Source organism: Lepidochelys kempii, chromosome 5, assembly GCF_965140285.1.
Source record: "Lepidochelys kempii isolate rLepKem1 chromosome 5, rLepKem1.hap1, whole genome shotgun sequence".
Taxonomy (NCBI): Eukaryota; Metazoa; Chordata; order Testudines; family Cheloniidae; genus Lepidochelys; species Lepidochelys kempii.
Window position 1 is genome coordinate 76,148,955 of NC_136384.1, and position 25,533 is coordinate 76,174,487.

The 25,533-nt window shown below is 39.9% G+C and overlaps 1 protein-coding gene and 1 long non-coding RNA gene across 6 annotated transcripts in view; one reads left to right on the plus strand and one right to left on the minus strand.

The window, feature by feature from the left end:
• Positions 1-21,590, plus strand: part of TNFAIP8 (TNF alpha induced protein 8) — a 107,016-nt gene extending 85,426 nt beyond the window's left edge. For 4 of the 5 annotated variants that reach the window (XM_073344798.2, XM_078852853.1, XM_073344800.2 and 1 more), the window contains exon 2: positions 18,316-21,590. In XM_073344798.2, the coding sequence (XP_073200899.2) occupies positions 18,316-18,881 (566 nt within the window). In that variant the 3' untranslated portion in view covers positions 18,882-21,590. Of the gene's footprint in view, positions 1-15,907; positions 16,250-18,315 lie in introns of those variants that run through there. The other variant, XM_073344797.2, reaches the window with a different exon arrangement.
• LOC140911543 (uncharacterized) overlaps positions 1-25,533 on the minus strand; it is a 115,754-nt gene that overhangs the window by 57,530 nt on the left and 32,691 nt on the right. The gene's annotated exons all lie outside the window — the stretch shown is intronic.

Consider the following 25,533-nt stretch of genomic DNA (forward strand, 5'->3'; position numbering starts at 1 on the left):
CAACCTCAGCCTGGTCCAGTCCACACAAGAGATCCACTTCCTGGACACTACAGTGCTAATAAACAATGGTCACATAAACACCACCCTATACCGGAAACCTACTGACCGCTATTCCTACCTGCATGCCTCCAGCTTTCACCCTGACCACACCACACGATCCATCGTCTACAGCCAAGCTCTGCGATACAACTGCATTTGCTCCAACCCCTCAGACAGAGACAAACACCTACAAGATCTCTGTCAAGCTTTCTTACAACTACAATACCCACCTTCAGAAGTAAAGAAACAGATTGATAGAGCCAGAAGAGTTCCCAGAAGTTACCTACTACAGGACAGGCCTAACAAAGAAAATAACAGAACGCCACTAGCCGTCACCTTCAGCCCCCAACTAAAACCCCTCCAACGCATTATTAAGGATCTACAACCTATCCTAAAGGATGACCCAACACTCTCACAAATCTTGGGAGACAGGCCAATCCTTGCCTACAGACAGCCCCGCAACCTGAAGCAAATACTCACCAACAACCACATACCACACAACAGAACCACTAACCCAGGAACTTATCCTTGCAACAAAGCCCGTTGCCAATTGTGCCCACATATCTATTCAGGGGACACCATCACAGGGCCTAATAACATCAGCCACACTATCTGAGGCTCGTTCACCTGCACATCCACCAATGTGATATATGCCATTATGTGCCAGCAATGCCCCTCTGCCATATACATTGGTCAAACTGGACAGTCTCTACGTAAAAGAATAAATGGACACAAATCAGATGTCAAGAATTATAACATTCATAAACCAGTCGGAGAACACTTCAATCTCTCTGGTCACGCAATCACAGACATGAAGGTCGCTATCTTAAAACAAAAAAACTTCAAATCCAGACTCCAGCGAGAAACTGCTGAATTGGAATTCATTTGCAAATTGGATACTATTAATTTAGGCTTAAATAGAGACTGGGAGTGGCTAAGTCATTATGCAAGGTAGCCTGTTTCCTCTTGTTTTTTCCTAACCCCCCCCCCCCCCCGATGTTCTGGTTTAACTTGGATTTAAACTTGAAGAGTGGTCAGTTTGGATGAGCTATTACCAGCAGGAGAGTGAGTTTGTGTGTGTATGGGGGTGGGGGGGATGTGAGAGAACCTGGATTTGTGCAGGAAATAGCCCAACTTGATTGTCATGCACATTGTGTAAAGAGTTGTCACTTTGGATGGGCTATCACCAGCAGGAGAGTGAATTTGTGTGGGGGGGTGGAGGGTGAGAAAACCTGGATTTGTGCTGGAAATGGCCCACCTGATGATCACTTTAGATAAGCTATTACCAGCAGGACAGTGGGGTGGGAGGAGGTATTGTTTCATATTCTCTGTGTATATATAAAGCCTGCTGCAGTTTCCACGATATGCATCTGAGGAAGTGAGCTGTAGCTCACGAAAGCTTATGCTCTAATAAATTGGTTTGTCTCTAAGGTGCCACAAGTACTCCTTTTCTTTTTTCCTATATTTATGTTCATGAATGGGCATTTTTGTGTCTACGGGCTCATTTGTGCGTTCAGATGTGTGGTTTCGTGGACACCAAAGGGGGGCGTGCGTGGCTTTTTGTGAGTTAATCCATTCTGCCCTGTTTTATCCACTACCCTATACCACTGAAGTCTGTGGGGAGCACAGGATGCAAATCAGGACAGAAGATGACATATTGTGCCCATGTTTCACAGCCTGCTCCTCAGGGTCTCACTTCAGTCCACACGGCAAAACAACTTATAATTGAGGTTGAAACCTTTTGGGCTCAGTCCTCTCCCAAAAAGAAGTGAGTGACAGAACTCCGTCATTAATTATGAGCAGGATCCAACCCCTTAACTCACTGCACTGTACACAGGTATTGCACCACATGTGATACTATACATTGCTACTATACATTGCTAACTACTTGGATGTTGGCCCATGCAGAGCAACATGAGCTATGGATGACACTACAGTATTTTGATTTATGTCAAGCTTTCCATTTAGGGCAACGCTTTATATTAGTGGCTTAGTTTTTCTTTATTTTTCTTACTACTACTTCGTTTTATTTACGGGATTGCTCACTGTGCCCTAAGCCCTTTTTCAAACCCTCAGAGATGGTGTCTGCTCTCCGCCTGCTCACAATCTAAGGGCAGTGGACAAGTGGAGTTTAAGGGATTAGGGACCAACAGGCAATTTATGAGCAAGACCGCTCAATCCACTCTAAACTGCATAGCAGAAGTGGATTTTTAACAGAAACGTAAGTGGACGGAGTAGTGGCATTGCAGATAAATTCAGGGAGGTTGTATTCTTTACGATACTGCTAATCTAGACTCAAAGTAAGAGCAGACAAAAGCAATGGCTTCATAAGATTCAAGACTATTGCATGAGGCCTGGCTGGAGCAAAGTATGCAGAAGGTAAGACTTGGGAGCTAACAATCAGATAAGGTTATGATGCAAAGGCCTGTGTAAGTCTCTTTTAATTAGAGTGTCAATACTGTTTTGTCAAATTCACTTATGTACTGTAGTGATGTTTGTCATCATTTCTTTTCCACTGCTTTAACCACAAAAAGTCAATATAGTAAGAAACAACTTTAAAAAGACATATTCCAAATTTAATCTCAAATTTAATTTTTACAATCCACGTATACGTTCTTTGAAAAAGAAGGTAATTATTGTAGTGACTGGCATGTCATGGATTATGAAAGTAAATAGATATAAAGTTCCATCCATTAAATGTAAATTTATAGTTGTGTTGTAATATGAGAAAATTAAATTGTTTTTCCATGCAGCTCTTTATTAAGCGGCTTTCTTTCTTTTCTTAGCCTACATCAATCTCAGAGGGAGAAGTGTGAAGATTAAACTGTTATAAAATAGGTTATATTTAAGTCTCGTTTCTTTTTCCAAGACACATTGTTCATTTGTTCATATTTGCTGTTTTATGGGTGACGGAACTGAAACTAATCATTTCACAAAGCCAGTCATGTACAAAACTATAGGCGCAGTTGTTGCCATGTATGGCTGTGTATGAAATTTCAGTGTTTGATATGACTGTTCTCCATTTGTAAAAATAGAAGGAAAGTTTTTACATCAACTCAAATGACATATGTGACAGAGTTGCATTTTAATCAAATCTTTTAATGTGGAAGACTTAGATCTATTTCTCTTTTGCCTATGCAAATTGCTGGGCTTTTTTTTTTTTTTTAAAGAGGGGACAGCTTTGGGGTTTCTATAACTTTCTGTGATGGAAACATTTTAACACATCTGTTGAAGGGAGTAAACTGTGTGATGATAAATGATGCATATGTGACTGCTACCAAGATGCCCAAGGTACCAGTGGAATCAATTAGACACAATATGACTTTGTATATTTGAGTGGTATCTCTTCTCTTGTACACTATGTTACTTAGAATGGCTCTCTGCCAGGTTTGTTTGTTTTTGGGGGGTTAATTTAAATGGTTTGACTAGTCTATGGGGATATTTCTGATGTAGTGCTGGGCCTAGAAAGTGTAGAACCCCTGGTACAGTAAAGACACTCAAAATTTGTCTTGAATGTAGGTTTAAACTAAAATTGTGTTACAACAAGCAATCAATATTATCAGCAGTCGCAAGACATAAATTATGTATTTGTGGTGTTTAGGCATTGATCACTCGGCTGTGATTTCATTTACCACTTAATGAAATCTTATAGAGAAAGAGGATGGTAATACCTCAGATTGAAGGAAAGGCAAGCTATTAATACATAGGCACAGCAAAAATGTCATTTCACTAATTTAAGTTTTAGATCAATAGGTAGGTTGGGTTTTTTGTTGTCATCAGTAGAGGACTTTTCCTTCTCCAGTGATCATAATGGTCCCTTCTGACCTTAAAGTCTATGATTCTATTAGTGTTCAAGTGTTTTCTTCCAAATCACCTTTTCCCATCATAACCCCCAGGATCACAAGCTGGCGCAACCATTCTTGACTAAAGGCTGTACGGGACTGCCTTCATAGTTCATCAATAGTGCTACATGCTTGGCCATATATATTACTGTGGAACAGTGCAAAGCACAAGGGCTAGGCATTTGACCTCTGCAGTGCTCACCATCCATACCAGTTTATGTAATGAGAGCTAATCTCTCAGGCATCAGCCCAAAGTACTTAACCACAGGAGGGGTCCAAATTTTAAATAGTAAACACATTTGCTAAGCTTACAATTAAATAGGATATTTTAGTGCTATTACTGTTCAATAAAGATTCTGTAATACTGCTTTTTGACTACAGTATAACATAAAAGATATTCAACCACAATATCTAATTTCACAGAAGCATGAGTCTCTGAAAATATTAACAGCCTAATTTTCCTTTCACCTACGTTTCTAACTTTTGTTAGATCCCTCATTTATGCTAAATTAGGAGTCGCAAAATCAGACCCTAAGGAAGTAAAATATAGTGTTTAAAAAAAAAAAACAGAGGAAATCACTAGTTTGAACAGCCATTATGACTGAGAAAATTCAACTTTCATTTTAAACTACTGAGAATCAAACACTTAAAACAGTGGTGTTTAAAAAAATACAATATTTTAAATGTTCTGGTCAATTAAACAGCTGTTTTGACCATTGGCTTTGAATCAAAGGGCTAACGGATAAGACAAGCCAAAGGAAAAGGTGAGCAGCAATGCAAAGAGTGAGTGAGATGAGAGAGGTGGACTGTGCAGTAGGGTAAGAATATTTAGATAGGCATATTTTTGTATTGACAGATGGGAGTAAGGGAATTGGAGAGAGGAAATGGTCGCAGTCATTGAATAGATGATTGGGAATTTGGACTAATTTCCTGGCCGTTGTAATGCAGAGGATAAGATGGAACACACACTGAGCAAGGCATGGTGACTACTCCTTGAGTGCTTTATGAAATAGGTATGGGGTTTTTTGAAAGAGAAGGAGAATTAAGGAAGTGAGGTTGGTACAGTAATAGAGAAGTAAACTCTTTCAATTGTACAGTGTGATATGGAGGAAGTCACAGAACCAAGAATGCAACTGAGGGAAAATAAAATTAGACATTTTCAAATTTGCTTTAAGATCAAATGTTCTGGTTAATTTAACAGCTGTTTTCTATTCTCACAAATCTTGTCATTTGTGAACTCCTCTTTCCTGCTTTCCTTACATCCAGTCATTTGTCAGATCCTGCTGCAGCTATCTCTACATCATTTCCAAAATATATCCCTTCTCCTTTCTGACTTCAAATTTATTAGTCTGTTCTTGTAATAGATTATTGCAGCCACCTTCTCTCCATTGTGCGTCATGTCCTCTTTGTCACCACTATCTCCAGTCAGTTCAAATTTCAGCTGTCAGTTGATTTATATTCTTGCCACATGGGCCTTGTATCTGATAGCCTTTGGCCTTTCCCTTGCCTCCAACTTATTTTCTGTATCAAGTGCAAGTTTCTTCTTCTCACGGCTTGTCTCCATCTCTGCCCAAGACTCCTGAACTCACTTGCTCATTTTGCTCTGCCCGATCTTGTGTCTTGTCACCACCTTTGACTCCTATCCCCATACCTAGTTCCCTTTTGTGCATGAAAGTCCATACGCCACAACTACCTTCCTATTAATATATAACAAGACCTCTCTTCCTTAAATATTCTTTAAATAACTCTGTTCGATCAAGCATTCCAGCTGTAATGGCCAAACTCCACTTGGAGTATGTTCTGTCTTGTCCTGTCCTGTTTGCTTGTTTTTGTGCCCTTCGGGGTAGGAACCCTTTACTCTCACACTGGTGACCTATTCTACAGTTTGGTATGCACTTATGAGGCTGCATAAATTATTACAGTATCGGGATTGCATTCTGTTTGTTCTACAGAAATGACTGATGCACATTTTTATCTTACCAAACATCTTTGTAGCGTCAGTGTGGACTGTGGCATTCGTGTGTGCTCCTGGCAAATGCAGACCTGCACATGCACATATAGGTGCAGAGAAGCACCTGTCTTTTGCCTACTTAGACCAATCCAACAGCTGAAATATATTGGATCTATATTTAATGTCCCAGCACCTGTTGCTGCATTCCAAGAAAGGAGACAAATGGTGGCTAAGGAGTAAAATGCTAGACTACGTTCGTCATCCTATTCTGTGTGACTGGGTCAGCCTTCTTTGTTTTTCAAGTACACAGTATATTTTAGAATGAGGCTCTATAACAGTAATCCTATGTATATAAAAAGGTATTACATCTGAACCGTTTTCTTCTTGTCAAGGCAGTGTAATAAAAACACCCATGGCTTCTAGTGGGAAGAGGCGGCAAGCCTTTAAAAAAGCTTTGTGAATCTCCTAACTAGCTACGGTATCATGTGATACAGAGGGTGGCTGTGGAAAGCTCAGGAATGTAAAACCAGAATAACTTCTTGGTGCAGATTGCTCTCATGGGGCAGCAAAACCCTATACACACATTCTTGTTTGGAATAGCATCATTCACCACTACTACCACCCCGTCCACTCCTCCCCACCACACAGAGTTTTCTTGGGGCTTTTTGTTTGCCTTGCAACTGACTCGTCCCACCTTTTAGTCAGAGATCATTTGTGTCCAGTTACTTAGCCAATGCATTTCCTGTTGGAACAACCATATATTGCATATAACTTTGTGAACCCATTGGCAAAGAGATAACTTTCCTTTCTAGCATCCTACGAAAAAGAGGATATAGGGCAGGGATTCTTGGGATAAATTTTTTGGTGGCCTCCGAGTGTGGTCACCAGCTCTTGCTTTTCCACTTTTCCACTTTTCCCCCAAACAAATATGCACATATACACGTCCAAATCTTTGTAATTTATTTATTGCTATCTGGAAAGTTTGTTGTTAAAAGTGATATTAACAAACATACAAATACCACTTTTCACAGCATACTTACTCAGCCCTGGCAAACCAGGGGACAAATTAAGCCCTGGATGGGGGTTCAGGGGAGACAGTCGGGCCAGAGTCTGAAGCCCCATAGCCAGAGCCTGCCGCCCCACCACCCCAGGGCCGAAGCCCAAACCCTGAGCCCCACCACTCCTGGGAATATGGGGAACTCACCAGGTGGCTGCTCCAGCATTGTGTCTCAGCTATCTTCAGAGGTGGCAGGGTCCAATCTCTGCTTTCAGCCCTAGCAGCCAGCATCAAGGCAGTGCATCCAGGAGCAACAGGGAGAGGGAGGGGCTGCTGCTTTGCCCCTCCCCTTCCCCCCCCAATCACAGCCCCGGAGACTGTGGCTGCAAGAAAAGCCCATGGTGGCCACATGCAATGCAGCCAGGGTGGCCGCATTTGAGAAATGATAGGTTATCCATGTTATGGTTCTGGAAACTTTTTGTTTCTTTCCCTCCACAACTCTCTGTTCTGAGAGGAGTTGCTAGACTTACTTTATTTTGTTTTCCCCCCTACAGCTGACACAGCTGGCTGTATGGCCTTATCCAGGCATCTTTGGCTGTCCCTCAATGCAAGGATGATGTCTGCCAAGGGGGTTCATTGGTGGGGTTTTAAGTAGCTGAGGAGCCCTATTCGTGCCCTGCAGATTTTACCACAGAAGTCAAAGGTGTAATCTTGGAGGAAACGTAGTTGGCTGGACAGTTGTGTCCTTTCTTTCCTCCTTTGTCGCTTCTGTCTCATGAGCACTTCTGTTCTCCTCAAAGTGAGCTGTGGCTTGGTGCATGGTGTGGCACCACTGTGTTCTGTTCGACGCCGAGTCCTTCCGGTTTGTTGGGTAGATGCCTCCCTTTTTAAGGTGTACTTTCAGTACATCTTTGAAGCGCTTCTGCAGCCCTCCGTGAGCCCTTTTTTCCTGACTTAACTGAGAGAAGAGTACTTGCTTCAGGAGGCGTGTGTCAGACATACATACACAGTGGCCAGCCCAGCGGAGTGGTGTTTCATGACCTGTGCCTCTATACTGCTGAGGTTGGCTGCAGAGAAAACTCTGATGTTAGTGTATTGGTGTTCTCAGCTGATTCTGAGAATCCTCCTGAGGCAGCGCTGTTGGAACCCTCGAGCCATGAATTAGCTGGCAGCCTTTATGCTCCAAGAGTGGGATAACCCACTTCTATACTCTGCAAACTATGTCCATGCAACACCTCTTGTTTGCTATTTATCCTAGGCTTCAGGGCCTGAGATTAGTTTCTTGTTCCGGGTCTTTCAGTGTAAATATTAAAATGATTATAAATTGCTTGACTAATCAGCATTTTTATAGCACTACACAGGGAAAAGTTGTAACAAGAATCTTTTAAGACTTGCCTAAGGTACATAATGATAAACTCCCAGGCCGGGAGCCAGAAACATGTACATTTTATGCATTTAAAAAACTTGGTTTAAATATTTTTTCCTAACTAAAACTGACATTCACATATTTCAGAGTAACAGCCGTGTTAGTCTGTATTTGCAAAAAGAAAAGGAGTACTTGTGGCACCTTAGAGACTAACCAATTTATTTGAGCATGAAGTGAACTGTAGCTCACGAAAGCTCATGCTCAAATAAATTGGTTAGTCTCTAAGGTGCCACAAGTACTCCTTTTCTTTTTGACATTCACATAGAAATCAGAATATTTTCCAAGGAAAAAAGTGCTAAATAAAACACTTGCTCTTCATAAAGGTGTGAGTGGCAAGGTACATAGGAGAGAAATGAGAGGAATTGAACATTTTTCTATAGAGTTTGGTATGATCTACAGCTCTTTATTTTTAGGGGCTTGGGGCCAAAGTGCTGGCTTGGAGAGTTGTGAGTTACAGAGGGCCTAGAAAGTGAAGTGTAATTCAGAATGGATTAAACCTTTGGGAAGGGAAGAGGTGTTAACTGCCAGTGCCCTCCCTCAGAGTTGGTGTTAGGGAGAAGGGAAGCTCTAGTTTACAGCAGGAGTTTGAGACTTTTGATTCAGTGTATCCGTGGTGTCAAACCTTTTCCAACCAAAACTGCCCATTTTTTGGATTGTGCTAATACTGTAAGACAACCTCTCCAGTGCAGCTGAAGTTGTAGAAGATTAGCACAGCTGCAACCACTTCTCCCAGTAGACTTTCCATCTCTGGGAGTCTCGCAAGGGTATGTACCAGCTTCTCAATGAATCTGGTCCATTGGGAGTGAGAACTGTGTCCTCTTTGGGCCAGAAATGAAGATTCCAGGATTGTGACTCAATCTGTCTGTCACTCTGAAGCTTATAATGTCTGTGGAATCAGTTTGAAGCAATGGAAAGAGCTACAAGCATTGTGGAGAGTTGTTTTTGTTTATAATATCACTAAGTTCAGTCATCACTGGAATGTGTGATCTGTTACCATCCAGTTTTTGAATTCTCAGTCATTTTCAGATTTATGAATCATACTAGTGTGACAGCATGGACTTTCAGCTACTGATGTTGATGTAATATATATAGACTTCTGTAAAGCATTTGACTTGATACCAAACAACGTCTTGATTTAAGAAACTAGAACAATACAAAATCAGCATGGTATGTGTTAAATGGATTAAAAACTGGCTAACGTAATCTCAAAATGTAATTGTAAATGGGTAATTATCATTGAATGGTTGTTTTTCTAGTGGGGTACCGCTGGAATCAGTTCTTGACCCTATCATACGTTTTCAGTGACGTAGAAGAAAATATAAAATCATTACTGATGAGAATTGCAGATGGTGCAAAGATTATGAGAGTGGTAAATAACAGAGGACATGTCAGATACCGAGCGATGGGGATCACTTTGTAAACTGGGCTCAATCAAACTATGCATTTCAATAGGGCAAAATAGAAGTTTATACATGTCGGAAGAGGTGGGCTGTCTTTACAGGATTGAGGACAGTATTCTGGAAAGCAGTGATTTTGAAAAAGACTTAAGGGTCACGGTGGATAATCAACTGAACATGAGCTCCCAGTTACTCCTGGGGGAATTCTGTGGCACGGCACCTGTGCAGAATTCATGTCCCTGCAGATTTCTTTGCTTCCCTGCAGAAAAATGACTTTCTGACAGGGAAGCAAAGGGAAGCTGCAAGAGCAGTCATGCACCACTCCCTAGCTGCACGGGTACATCGTTTCAGGCAGCTGGCAGAGAGGAAAATCACCATAGGGCTGGAGACATCCTAGCCAGTGGCTCCTACCCTGCGCTGGGATCAACTGCTAGTCCCAGCTGGGCTGGAGGTAGGAGAGGACAGGACTTCCTCTTCCCCTGCAAGGAGTGGTTGGAGCTGTGTCAGACCCACCCCTAAAAACCTCCCCCAGCTGCAGGAAGTTCAGCATCCTCCCCTGCTTCATGACCCCATAACTCCTCAGCTACGGAGGGAGGGGGAGCTGCTCTTCCATCTGGCCAACCCTCATGCATCTGGACCTCCCATGCCCAGACACCCCTGCCAAGCCTCACCCCATACACCCAGACCCCCCCCCAAGCTCTCTATACCGAAACCCTACCCCCATTGAACCTCAATCTCTGTATCTGGAGCCCTCTGCACCAGATCCCCTGCCTCCAAACCTCCACCCCTGCACCCAGACCACCCCTATGAGCTCCCTGCACTCAAACCCCAACCCTGATTAGCCTTACTCTTAGCCCCCACATCCAGACCCCTATGCCACTGGCCCCCAACTAGCTGCATGCCTGGCACAGAGGGGCAGGGCCCCAGGGTTTTTCTGGAGCAGATCCAGGCCTTGTGCTGTGTCAGGGTCAGTTGCCTCACCATTGAGTCTGTGTCCTGGCAGGTGGGGAGGCTGCAGGGTGATCTCTCAACTTAGTGCAGCCTGTGGCTTGTGCTCCCCACTGCCATGCTGGAGCCTCTGCATTTATTTGTTGACAAATAAAACTTGCAGAATTTTGCAGAATTTTAAAATATTGTGCAGAGTTTTTAATTCTTTGGCTCAGAATATTTAGGCGCAGAATGCCCTCAGGAGTATCCCAGTGCAATGCTGTGGCTAAAAGGACTATAATGTGATCCTTGGATGTATAAATAGGGGAATACTCAGTAGAAGTAGGGAGATAGTATTACCTTTGTATGTGGCACAGGTGCAACCATTACTAGAATACTATGTCCAGTTCTGGTGTCCACAAATCAAGAAGGGTGTTGACAAATTGGAGAGACTTCAAATAAGAGCCACAAGAGTGATTAAAGGATTGGAAAAACTCCTTTGGTAACTTAGTCCATTACATGGAATGAGTATGGTTCTACAATCATAGAACTCGAAGGGGCCTCGAGAGGTCATCTAGTACAGTCCACTGCACTCAAGGCAGGACTAAGTATTATCTAGACCATCCCTGACAGGTGTTTGCCCAACCTGCTCTTAAAAATCCCCAATGATGGAGATTCCACAACCTCCCTAGGCAATTTATTCCAGTGCTTAACCACTCTGACAATTAGTAAGTTTTTCCTAATGTCCAGCCTAAACCGCCCTTGCTGCAATTTAAGCCCATTGCTTCTTGTCCTATCCTCAGAGGTTAAGAAGAACAATTTTTCTCCCTCTTCCTTGTAACAAGCTTCTATGTACTTGAAAACTGTCATCATGTCCCCTCTCAGTCTTCTCTGCTCCAGACTAAACAAACCCAGTTTTTTTCCAGTCTTCCCTCAAAGGTCATGTTTTCTAGACCTTTAATCATTTTTGTTGCTCTTCTCTGGACTTCCTCCAATTTGTCCACATCTTTCCTGAAATGTGGCACCCAGAACTGGACACAATACTCCAGTTGAGGCCTGATCAGCAGAATAGAGCGGAAGAATTACTTCTCTTGTCTTGCTTACAATACATCTGCTAATACATCCCAGAATGATGGGGTTTGTTTGTTTGGGTTTTTTTGTAGTAGCGTTACACTGTTGACTAATATTTAGCCGGTGGTCCACTATGACCCCCAGATCCCTTTCTGCAGTACTCCTTCCTAGGCAGTCATTTCCCATTTTGTTAGTGGAGTACTTTGCATTTGTCCTTATTGAATTTCATTCTATTTACTTCAGACCATTTCTCCAGTTTGTCCAGATCATTTTGAAATTTAATGCTATCTTCCAAAGCACTTGCAACCCCTCCCAGCTTGGTAACGTCCGCAAACTTTATAAGTATATTCTCTATGCCATTATCTAAATCATTGATGGAGATAATTGAACAGAATCAGACCCAGAACCGATCCCTGCGGGACCCCATTCGTTATGCCCTTCCAACATGACTGTGAACCACTGATAACTACTCTCTGGGAACGATTTTCCAACCAGTTATGCACCCACCTTATAGTAGCTCCATCTAGATTGTATTTCCCTAGTTTGTTTATGCGAAGGTCATGCGGGACAGTATCAACAGCCTTACTAAAGTCAAGATATACCATATCTACCGCTTCCCCCTATCCACAAGGCTTGTTACCCTGTCAAAGAAAGTTATTAGGTTGGTTTGACACAATTTATTCTTGACAGTCCACGCTGACTGTTATTTATCACCTTATCTTCTAGGTGTTTGCAAATTGATTGCTTAATTGTTTGCTCCAATATCTTTCCGGGTACAGAAGTTAAGCTGACTGGTCACTAATTCCCCGGGTTGCCCTTATTTCCTTTTTTATAGATGGACAATATATTTGCCCTTTTCCAGTCTTCTGGAATGTCTTAGCTATTGTTATATTTAAGAAGTTTTTCTTAATATGTAACCTAAATCTCCCTTGGTGCTGATTAAGCCCATTGCTCCTTGTCCTACTTTCAGTGGATATGGAGATTTGATCACTATTCTCTTTATAACAGCCCTTTCCCTATTTGAAGACTGTTAGTAAGTTCCTCCTCAGTTCTTGTCTGAACACTAAATGTGCCCAGTTTTTAACCTTTCCTCCTAGACTAGATTTTCTAAATCTTTTATCATTTCTGTTGCTCTTCTCTGGACTCTCTCCAGTTTGTCCACATGTTTCCTAAAGTGTGGCACCCAGAATTGGCCACAGTTCTCCAGTTGAGGCCTCCCCAGTGCCAAGAAGAGTGGGACAATTTCCTCACCTCTTACACATAATACTGTTATTAATACACCCCAGAGTAATATTAGCCTTTTTTGCATCTGCATCACATTGTTGGCTCATATTCAGTTTGTGATCCACTATAACACCTAGATCCTTTTAGCAGTACTACTGCCCAGCAAGTTAGGCTCCATTTTGTATTTGTGCATTTGATTTTTCCTTCCTAAGTATAACAATTTGCACTTGTCTTTACTGAATTTCATCTTGTTGATTTTTAGACCAATTCTCCAATTTATTAAGGTCCTTTAGAATTTTAATCTTGTTCTCCAAAGTACTTGCAATCCATCCCAGGTTGGAGTCATCCGCAAATTTTATAAGCATACTGTTCACTCCATTATCAAAGCCATAAATGGAAATATTGAATAGTACTTGACCCAGGACCTACACACTAGCTGCACTAGGACCCCAGGACCCCACTAAATATGCCCTCCCAGTTTGCCAGTGAACCACTGATAACTACTCTGAGTACAAAAAGAAAAGGAGTACTTGTGGCACCTTAGAGACTAACCAATTGATTTGAGCATAAGCTTTCGTGAGTTACAGCTCACTTCATTGGATGCATCCACCTTCTAGTAATTCCACCTAGACTGCATTTCGCTGGTTTCCTCAGAGATTGTCATGTTTGGACGGTGTCAAAATCTTTACTAAAATCAAGATGTATTACGTCGACTGCTTCTCCCCATCCACTAGGCCAGTAATCCTCTGGGTTTTTTAACCCTGACAGGAGATCAGATTAGATAGTCTCTCCCCCCCCCCCCCCCCCCCCGGTGCCTTCTCATCTTAAAATGTATTCTAAGTATAGATCATCTTTTCAGAGTCATTATCTTGTGGATGTGCCTCATCTCCTCTAGCCATCATGTAACTTCCTTGTGCCTACAATAATAATTGCCTATATGGAGATATTTGATATTAGGAAGGCATTTAATGAAGGTTGTTGCTTTGTCATTTTTGAAATAAATTAGTTGCTCTTTTTTGCTCTTCATTTGATATTCCCCTCGTATCTATTGTATTCCTTTCTCTCTCCTTGCTCTTACTTCTGTTCTGTAGTATCCTTCTCCCTTGGACTGACTGTCCAAGCTACTTGGTCCTCTCCTTCCTCTGTTCCACTGGATATTCTGTTCAGCTGTTTCAGTCTCTTTTCTCTCCTACTGTTTGTTGGCAGCTCCGGTCCCATTGCTGGATCTGTTCCATGAGGCTGACTCCTGTTTCCTCTCCTCTGTAGTATCAGTTTTTTGTAAAACCAGCTAGGGTGGCTTCTTGTTTTCAGCTGCTTTTGAACACCCCAGAAGCACCTGAAAACAAGGAGCACTAGTGCCAGCCAGCTTGCTGCTGAACACTGGCATGTGTTTTGAGGACCACAGTCTGGGAACTGCTGCAGTACATTAAGGAATGTTTTGAGCTTTTTTAAAAAAAGCTAAATTTAACATGCTTGCACCCAAGGTATGATCTGTGGTATTTATTGCACATTAGAATCTAAGCATCAAGCCTTCCGTTAAAAAGATATCAAAAGCCTTAGAAAATGTGACACTATTTAGGAAGAAGCTATATGTTGTGGTGGCAGAGTTCAAAACATCAGGCTGCCTTATTAATATTTGAGAAATCTGTACTCTGCTGCCTCTTTTTTTTATATTTTTATCTTTATGATCAGTGCACAGTGAAATGTGTGGCAGAAACAGGGTTCTGGGAATACACACTCTTTTTTTTTGACTACTTTTGCCTGCTGCAAATTTTATCTACTCATCTGTCAGAAGCTGTCCTGCAGTGTTATCAACTTCTGCAATTTTTTCACAAGTTTAATAATATTTGGTGATTTTTATTTTGCTGGAGTTATGTGATAAGATCATGACCTCAGTACTTTTTAAAAAAAAATTTCTAGAGCTTATTATTGCTTGAAAACACAAACCTTAAAGGCTCAAAACCCAGCAGATAATAAATAAGAAAATAATAAATAAATAAGTATTGCTTTTACATTTCATGAATTCAAGCCACTTGTGATATTTGAACACTTGGCACTAACAGTACTGCTCCTCCCATTTGTTTTCAAGTAGGTGCCCCTCAGGGGGTAAGACAGTGCCCCTCACTCTAGGAGTCGGTCTTACTAAGAATGTAAGATCCTAATCTTGTGCAATGGTTGTAACATGATTCAAACTCACAGCAATACTGCGGCAAATGCACTTGTCCATGCCGGAAGACAGGCAGGAAATCAGTTGCCACATTTCTCGAAATGGGTTTTTTCAGCGTGCAATGTTCAGCCAGCCATTACTCTTTTGTTGTTGTTTTGTTACTCCTTTATACTCTGCAGACTATTTGCTTTTGGAATCTGGCTTTTTGAAAAGTTTCATGAATGGTCTTGAGGTGCTAATGGACATATCCTGTATTCCCTCAACAAATATATTTACTACAATAAAAAAAAATCATTCACAATGTTGTTGTCTTATTGGATTTCTAATGATTGAACATTTTAGAAGCCATCTTTTGCTAATGGATTGAAGGTTAAATAAGTTTTACAGCCAACGGCAAAAGGTAATTAAACCAGTGTATTGGGATATGCATTAACTAGAGATGTGGCCCTGGCTAAAAAAGTAACACTTCAGATTTCAAACATTCCCCATAAAGTTCAGAGGTTGAGATCTGGAGCTTTGCTTCATATGCATCGCTAATGTAAACCTATAGGAAAAATATTTAATAACTGCTCTGTTTATATGCTGCAGGCCTAGTTTGCATAATCAAAAATCTGATTTTAGTTTGGGCCTTTAAACATGTTTTGTTCAAATAAGTTCATTTTTAGTTTGAATGGATAGCTCATAAATAGGAAATCAGGAAATAAGCACTTGGCTACAGGAGATAGGGGTCCCTTCCAAAGAAACAAGCCTGCCCTTTCTAAGTTACTTTACCTTTGTTCTTTTTATATTTTTGTTCTTGTCCCAGATGTCAGTTACCAATAACGGCTATTAATGTTACATTGCTTGCTTAGCAATGCAATTTCCTTTAAGCTTTCCTTTCAAGGAAGTGAAACTACTTCACTGTAATTTTTTGCACTTTGAGTTGCCAAAGTGAAATGAAGCAATTTAGGCTGAAAAGAAAGGTAGTTCAGAAGAAAATGCTTTTATGAGATTGTCACAGGGAGAGGATGAAAAAACTTTAAATCTATATCCGATTCTGATGCTATTTTAGGGGAGTATATTAGGCTACTATGATAACGTATTGGTGTTAAATTTAATTAACAAGCTACCAGTCCAGTCTTCACCTCGTACACATTGTGACTATACCTGAAACATGACTTTGGCATCACCATCTCAGTAAAAGCTGTAATTCTACTTGTTGATGAACAGTAAGTAAAATTTTAACTTTCTCAAGGGAAATTTTGTCTTTACTTTGAAGACTGCTTCCTCTCAGTGCTTAAAGTCCAGTTTTATTTAAGTACTTGCTTTGTAAATACGTTGCATTTTAATTCTCCAATTATTTTTCTGGTATTGATAACAGTAGAGGGAAACAAAGCCATAAATGTCCATAACATAGTCCAACTGGATTTTAGAATAACTTTTTTTTAAAGATACAGTTTGTATTTGACAGCTGGATCAAAACTTGTGGAATGATGACAAATTAAAGAAATGAAACTTGACTTGTACTCTAAGAGCACTAAAGTAGATGTATAGAAAGTAGTACACTCGACATAGCCCCAGCATTTTAATAACATATAGGGCAACCATTCAGAATATGCAAGTGAGAACTCTTTATTTGCTAACACCACCGTAATCATATGTTTAAGGCTGGGTCTTTTCTGTTTTGATTTTGTTTAAGAAAAAGTCAGATGTTCAGTTGTGACTTATGACTTTGTTTTAGAAAAACTCTCTTTGTGGGGTCTTGGAGTGTCAAAACCATTAATGGCGGGTTTGTAGGGTAGGAAATGGTTAGAGGCTGATTTGAGGAGGGGTGCTTGCTAGTGGCAAGTTCTTGAAGTTATATTGAGGTATTATTTGTGATGTAGTTTTAAGGCAAGGGTGGCTATAGCATCTGGATAAATGCACCTTTTAGCATTTGTATAAATCCAAAGAGGAAAAAATGAAATACATTTTTTGTTTTTGCTTGGAAACGTACTTTGTAAGCCATCATGGTGCTCCTATCAAAGCAGAAGAAATCTGTATAAATTTGTGGAACATCAGAGATCATTGAAATTTGTGGACTTAACTAATAAAGCCAGGGAAGGACAATATACCTGTTTTGGTGAGAAGGAGATCAAGGAGCATTTAGGAAACATAGGGGATGTGGTTTTAATTATTTTTGTTATAATAAAGTGGCAATCATAATTCAAAGGAAGCTCATCTTTACTTGATAAAAATAGATCTCTACTATCCTAAGTACTGGCTAGTGGCTTCTCATACACGATTTTTAAAATACCTTGATTGTTTTTATTTAAATAGTAACACAGATTTATTATTAAATTTTAAAAATACAAAAACTGTTGAAGTATTTTTCACTTTTCTGATTGGCTAGTTATGATCCTTAGCTGCTTCTCAGACTCAAGTGGTTTAGAAAAGCCTGTTTGTCTTGTGAGCTTGATTACTTCTCCCAAATAGCTAACAATGAGGTTTGGGTACTTCAGTATCCTCATCTGGTAAGAACTAACTCTTTAAAAAGATATATTCAAATGATCTAAGATTTTTTAATTAATTAATTAACTGTACAGAATGTGGTTACTTTTTCATTAAGTGGGCTGGAAGCTTTCCAAATCTTAAAATGGTTTCTGTTGTGAATTTTTCAAAGATGCCGTGAAGGAGGAAATATAGTTTTATAGCTTAACAATTGCCCCTTTGAACAAATACCCTTTATATGTGCTGGCAACTGTGTATCAGAACATATATACACGGCTGGTAGGAAACTTTCTCTTCCAAATGCAGAGCTTTGCCCATGGGCATCTGCAGAATCTATGCTTTCATCTTATAAATTTTTTAAAAAAATCCAGTCCCCTGTTTGCAAAGAAAACCTTCCATATGTGAAATGAATGTAAACAGATGAAGAGTTTCCTTTCAGACAGCCCAAAACTATAGGGGGGTGCAGCCAGAAGCCAATTTGTGTCCCAGCAAAATCTGTATTGTTGTGTTCACATGTTCACTTTATCTAGGCCTTTATGCTCATCCATTTTGGTTGAGTTTCACTTAGTTCTTTGTGTTCGTTCAAACTCAGTGAATGCAAACCTACATAAATCATACCAAGAGCCACAGGAAATCTGCGAACCGAAACTGCAGTTTTCACACATTGATTATTAAGTCCATTACTTTTGAAGGAATATGGTATGCCAACTGTAAAATAAATGGATATGGGTAGGAAAATATTCTTTAACACACTGTCAGTAATGTGCCTGTAATGATCTATTGATTTTATTCTGTTTTTTTCCAGTGGCCACAGATATCTTCAATTCCAAAAACTTGGCCATTCAGGCCCAGAAGAAGATCCTTGGCAAAATGGTATCCAAATCAATAGCGACTACCTTGATAGACGACACCAGCAGTGATGTTTTAGATGAGCTCTACAGAGTGACAAGGGAATACACTCAAAACAAGAAAGAAGCAGAAAAGATCATTAAAAATCTCATCAAAACAGTCCTCAAATTGGCAATCCTCTACAGGAATAACCAGTTTAATCAGGATGAAATAGCACTGATGGAGAAGTTTAAGAAGAAGGTTCATCAGCTGGCTAAAACTGTGGTCAGTTTTCATCAGGTGGATTATACCTTTGACAGGATTTTTTTGTCCAAATTGTTGAATGATTGTAGAGAGATACTTCATCAAATCATCCAACGCCATCTAACTGCAAAATCACATGGACGTGTCAACAACGTGTTTGATCATTTCTCTGATTGTGAATTTTTGGCTGCCTTATACAATCCCTTTGGACCTTATAAGCCCCACTTGGAGAAACTCTGTGATGGTGTCAACAAAATGCTAGATGACGGAAACATATAAGTACTCGCATTATGCTCGTGTATAATTTGTAGAAAGAGCACTGCTGATTTATGAAGGAATAAGGGACCATACAAAAGTAGTTTTTTGAATATAACAGATGCTTCAGAAAAATCTTTACCAAACTGAATATTATGAGCCATCTATTGCTATTCCCAGTCCGCCCGTAACAATTCTGCTTTAGTGTGCTTTGTCCAAGGAAACTGCTAGATAAAGGTCATGAAACAGAGCTGCTCAAGTAGAGGAAGACTCTTGTGAAGTAGATGATAAAATGAAATTATATGTAGTCAAACCATCCAACTATGTAATTCTACATTTAGAGTAATATTTATAAATCATCAAAAGACTATTTTTTGTATCAGACTAGCATGGTGATGGAACATTCTGTAATTTCTTTAACTCACATGTTAGAATATATATTTTGATGCATTTATATTCACATGTGCTGTATGTATATGTGTAGATAACAGCTTCCTTGTGCTGCTTTTATGAACAGTTCAGTTTTACAGTTGTCATATTCCTGATACTTCTGTGCAGCATTTGAACTGCATTGTTAATCTGCAGTCCAGTAATGAAAATCAGTTATGTTTGAAAACCTACCAAGTGACCCTTGCAGATCAACTCTCATGCCTGTTAAGTTTGATTATTCCAGGAACAGTAAACTACAATAATTCAGCCTGGCTTGGAAAATGCCTTCTACAGACTGAATAGTGTGTGGTAGAAGAAAGCACTATGATATATAATTCTGTTTCAGAATTTTAAAACTCCATGTGCAATTAAAAGATAAAATGCAGTAAGTGAGCTGAGAACGCTCACTAATTAACATGGGAGTCCTGCTACTATATCCATCCTTTTCTGAAAACGTAAGGGTCGATGTATTTCTGCACATCAAGATAATGTATTTGGTAACGTGAATTTAGATAACATAAGCATCTGAAGGCTAAAAAAATTCCACACCAGTTTGCTTTGTATATAGTGAGCTTATGTTGTTGGGTTACATATAGTAACAACTGTTTAACAAATAGAGAAATGGCATTTACAATACCACAGATTAAATCCAAATTTTGTATCTAGTTCTTTTCACTGATACAAAAAAAATGTGACTCTCCAAACACTATAATGTGCTAAAACATTTCAAACACCCGAGGAATTTTTGTGGGGAAGCTTATAAAGAACTTTGCAATGTATTTAATTGCCAATTTTTTTTGCTGTTTGATATGTCTTCTATTTTATGAGTAAACCAAAGAATGTTTGCACTCCACACTTCGCATGTTTTTTCTGTTTGCCTATTAAATTAGAAAAAGTAAACTTGTGAAGCGAAGTGCAATCTCTGATAAGTGCCTCACGATTACAATTTAATTATTTCCTTTCTAAAAATGGAAGTTCAGTCTTCATGCCCATTCACTCACTGGATTCACAGTATGCCAAGAAGGGTGCCCAATGTGACTTTGTGACAGGGATGCATAGCTAAGAATACAGAGTTATTTTATACAGTCCACCAACATCCAGCAGATGGTGAAGGGTTAAGGTCAGTACCAGCTTGGGCCAATTAGAAACTGATAAGTTAATAATTCTCAGTTTCTAAGAGCTGGAGAACTACTTTGTCATCAGATAGTTAGTTATTTTTTGGTGCTTGGACACTATCCTCAGATTGCATTTTGTCCATCATCAGTGATTTACTGGTGATGCAATGTCATGAGGAAAACTTGATTATTTTGTGACTTTGCAGCCCCATCTTTTTCATTTCTCCACATTAGACTGCTCTGGTGGGAAGAGAGAGATATTTCTTCTCTTTCCCTCCACTTTCTCTCTAACTGATGAGAGAGGGAAGGTTCCTGAGGGCTAGAAATATGGTTCAATATCACAGATGGACTCCATATTGCATTACTAATCCACTGAGTCATCCACTCTTCCTGTATAAAACAGCATCGGTGAGTGAATTTGAACTCTCTTTGAAAGGAAGATGTGATACAGCACTGTTTAGAACCAAGCCTATAGTCTGTACATTTGCTGCGTAAGCTTCCACATCTGTGCTTCAGTAAAGACCTGAAACATTTTGGCTACTCAAATTCTAGGTTTCCCCTGAACATGAATTGACAATTGTGCTTAAAAGTGTAGTATTATATGTGGACAAATGTCCACAATCTAGGCAACTATAGTGTAGTAAACATCTATTAACCAGATTTCCGGAGGTTAAGTCCAATAACCCATTGAATCTTACTTGCATCTTAAAATAGGTTAAACTGATTATAAAACTAATCAAGAGAAGCTTGACAGATATCAGAAATCCCCTCTAGTCTGTAATTTTGACACATTCTTCTAGAATGCAGTAAAAATAGCTGTCACCCAGCATTCTCCTTTGACTACAGAGAAGTCAATTTTATGACAGTGATGGAAGACACTTTGATTATAGATTTTCAAAGATGTAGCTTTAGAGGTAAAGTGAAATGGTACTTAAAGTGAGCTATATAATTCTACAGTTTTATTTTTCACTGTATAAAATATAATTCAGTGCCTATTATCATAAGTTTGAAATTAAATTGGCTTTTAATTCCTCTGCCATGTCAAGAGAATGTCTTTTGCCTGTGAAAATTTTTTATTCATAGCTATTAAACGTAATAAAAATATACATTTATATTAAATATTTAAGTGTTATCTCAAATTAGCATTCTGTACCTATCTCAGTCTGAAAATTAAAGTAAGTTGAAGCTGTATAGTTGTCCTAAATTACTGATAAAATATAACGTTCATTATTTACTGAGGATGTACTGAACCTGACACATTATGATTTTAATTGGAGAAACATAGAACAAATTGCTGGTGCAGTAAAATTCAGCTTCTCAATTAATAAAACTGGTGGATTTTACTGTGGAATTAAAAAAACAAACCCTCAGGCTTTTATGAGAAAGACAAGGTAGGTGAGATAGTATCTTTTATTGGACCAACTTCTTTTGATAGAAAGGACAAGCTTTCAGGCTACCCAGAGCTCCTTCTCAGGCCTGGAGAAGGTAACCAGAGTTCCCATCTAAATACAAGGCGGGACAGATTAAGTATAAGGGGCTCATACGTGCAACGTTATTCATCTCAGCCCTGGTCTACACTAGGGGGTGGGGAGATCGATCTAAATTACGCAACTTCAGCTATGTGAATAACGTAGCTGAAGTCGACATACTTAGATCGACTTACCGTGGTGTCTCCACCGCGGTGAGTTGACTGTTGCTGCTCCCCTGTCGACTCTGCCTGCACCTCTCGCAGTGCTGGAATACAGGAGTCGACGGGAGAGCGCTCAGGGATCGATTTATCGTATCCAGACTAGATGCGATAAATCAATCCCCGCTGGATCGATTGCTGCCTGCGGATCCGGCGGGTAGTGAAGACATACCCTTAGTTGCACAAAGAAGGAACAGACAGGTGGTTGTTGCAGTTTCTGCTTGTATTGGATCAGCTTGTATCCTACTCTTCAATATTTATTTGATCATCTTAGCTACTCCCATCAAGTGTGTGTGTGTGTGTGTAGATATACAGTCACAGAGAAAATCAAATAATCAGCAAGCATTTTTATCCCTATCATTGCCTTCTTTAACCAACTTAAACTCCCTTCAGATTGTCCTACGCTTGAAAAGTATAAAGATTGATGATAACCCTGTTGTTTCCTGCGACTGCTATCACCTCTATCAGGAGACAACCAAATCAGGTCTTCTGCAGGGAGTATTCCTCCCCTCCTCTAAAACTAAGATGACAGGGAAATATGGGAATGAGCAGATCCCCATATGCCTCCCTAACCTGACTCCAGTAAAAGTCCTTCAGAGTTTAATCACCAACCTGAGGAAAAAGATAAAATTTTTTGTCTCCAGTCAGCCCTCAGTTGTCTTCCAGCATTTTGCTGAAACCAGCTTACACACTGTTTTATGATGTTGCTACCTAAAAGTATACTGGAATTCCACATGGAATTACTAGGGTGATTTCTATATGACAGTACCTAAACTGCCTAAAGGGTATAGGGACCAATTATATCAGAGCCACATTGACAAACCTGTGTAAGAGAGAGAACAGCAATTTTGAGTTATGAAGAGTAACAGAATTAGGAGGAACACATTACTATCTTAATTCACTGTAAAAGAAACAGCCTCAAATATCTGTTTCCTGGTTGTGTCTGTGTAATTAGAAATCAGATGGGATGATCTACATCTTGATACAGCTGCTAAGTTTTATATATAAATCTATATCCACATGTCAGTATATTTGGCATTTACCATTAACTTAATCTGTATATCTGTGACCCTTTTACAAAGAACATGTAATACCTGTATATATTTTCATAGGAACATTTCGACAGGTCAGCCAACTTTCACAGTTAAGAGGAAAACTTTTGCGTAATAAAATGGTCTTAACTGTGAAAAAGGATTACACTATTTTAGCCATGTCATCTCATTTGTATGCTTTACAAGTAGATACAACTCCCTTTTTGGTCCCTGGTAGGAGGGGAGAAATAAATTTCTATAATAAAAAAAATATATGCTGTAGCCATTACCTGGAGAGTTCACTGTGGCTACAGAACAGTTGATATGTACAATTGATTGAGGAAAAATAATCTGTGTTGCATTGCTTCCTTTAAAAATCTCTTCTTTTCCTTAATGTACTAAGCTATAAGCTGTAGCTCACGACAGCTTATGCTCAAATAAATTTGTTAGTCTCTAAGGTGCCACAAGTACTCCTGTTCTCTTTGCAAATTATATTCTATTAGTGCTCGTGTATGTGCACAACAGAACAAACTCTATTGCAGCCTCAACATAAATATCCAGAGTAACCAAAACATCACACAACTCACTCTTACGTGGCTTATTTTCCTCCTAAGTAGAATATAGGAATAGTATCTTATCCTTATAAACCATATGATAATAGTAAGAGCTAAATCCATTACTGTACCAATATGTTCATACCACAAGGCAAACTTTCCTGATATCTAATGACCACGAAGTGCCAAGGTGATCTCTCCACTCTTAGTACTTCAAGTTTTAATAATTAGAGCTTCTGCTTTCTGTTTTTAAAACCAATATTTGTTGGTAGAACATTCAGAATCAAGGTCAGCTGTTTTATGTGTATATGATGCTACTATACTGATTATTTTTCATATTATGCATTTAGATTTACCTCACTTGCAAGTATGAAATTGATAAATCACGTGGAACAAAATGGTGATAGATGTCTGAAGCAAAATTATAACTTAATACAGGATTCCAAATAAACATCTATTTGCTAAGAAGAAAACCTTAAGGAACTCATTCAGAGGTGGCACTCTGTGCACAATCATTTTTGGGAGAAAGTGGGTAAGTTCAGATCATTTTGTCTTTAATGGGGTACTTGAGAGTGGAAGGAGCAGATATCTTGGAGGTTGGAGGGGAAAGGCATGCGTGGCTGTGAGGTTAAGGTGGACCTCTAAAATTAAGAGGGGGAAGAGAGATTAGAATGAGTGTAGATGGCATGAATGGAAACAAGTATGGGAAACAAGAACTTGGAAAAGAGAAGGAGTCCAAAGGAAGGAGGGCATGAAGCAATGAGGGCAGGATACAGAGTGGAGATGGGGGTTACAAAGGAGGGAATACAGAAATGAGGGGAAGGAGTGAACTGCGGCGAGCTTAAAACTAGCTAGGACTGGCCCAGTCTACCATATCATCTCTTGGGTATTTTCCTTCACTCAGCAGACTTTGCTTACATGTGAAGAAGTTTCTTGGTGTGCATAATCCTAGAGGTTTTGAATTAACTGAGCTTCTGAGGAGAGGCATTATATTAGTCTGTCACCACTCAGAAGATCTGATCTCTGCCGGTAGCTCTTCAGAGCGTCCACCTCAGTGGTTCTTATACTTTGATGGTTAGAGCTGCAAATGTAGTTGCCAATTCAGAATGTTCCACAAAGGCTATGTAATGCCTCATTTGTCATGTGGTTACTCTGGCCAGGCAAAGGGCTGGACAACTCCCAGTGGATGTGGGGTGCTGTTGTGTTCAGATTTTATTTTTCCAAAATAGATCGAGCATATAGGGTCTTCTCCAGAGTACTCAGGGAACACTGTGCATGTGTATGCTCAACAATCTTATCTCTCTTTCTGACCAGCTGCACCAGGCCTTCTGTTCCTGCCTGGGGATGGCAATATACTGCTCATGTTTCAGTTTGGAATAGTTTTGAAAAATGGGTTGGGGGTCTTCTGGGGAATTTGGTCTACCTTCATTTGGAGATGCTATTTCACTGGTTGTGCTAGACTTGGATCCTAAGTAGATGGAATCCATTGGCTGTTCAACTGCTAATGTCAGCTGTATGAACTCTTCTAGTCTATACTGCCTTCCCCCTGTGCGGCACTGGCATAGTGTTTTACTGATGCTTTGTTCTGTGCTTGCAATATCTTCTGTTTACTTTACTGGTGAGATTGTAAGACACTGTTCTTCCATGGAGAATCCAGATCTACAGCCATGCATCATCCACTGGGCCCTTCAGCAGCTTGCAACAGACAAGTGGATTGCAACTGGACTTCCAGATGGAGCATGAACAATTGCAGTGGCCCAAAACCAAGAGTCTTGATCTGGACTCGGCTCTAAGGAAGTATGGTTGGATCACCCAAAGATCTTGATAAACAGTCGCCTGAGGAATGATGATCTTTCTGGT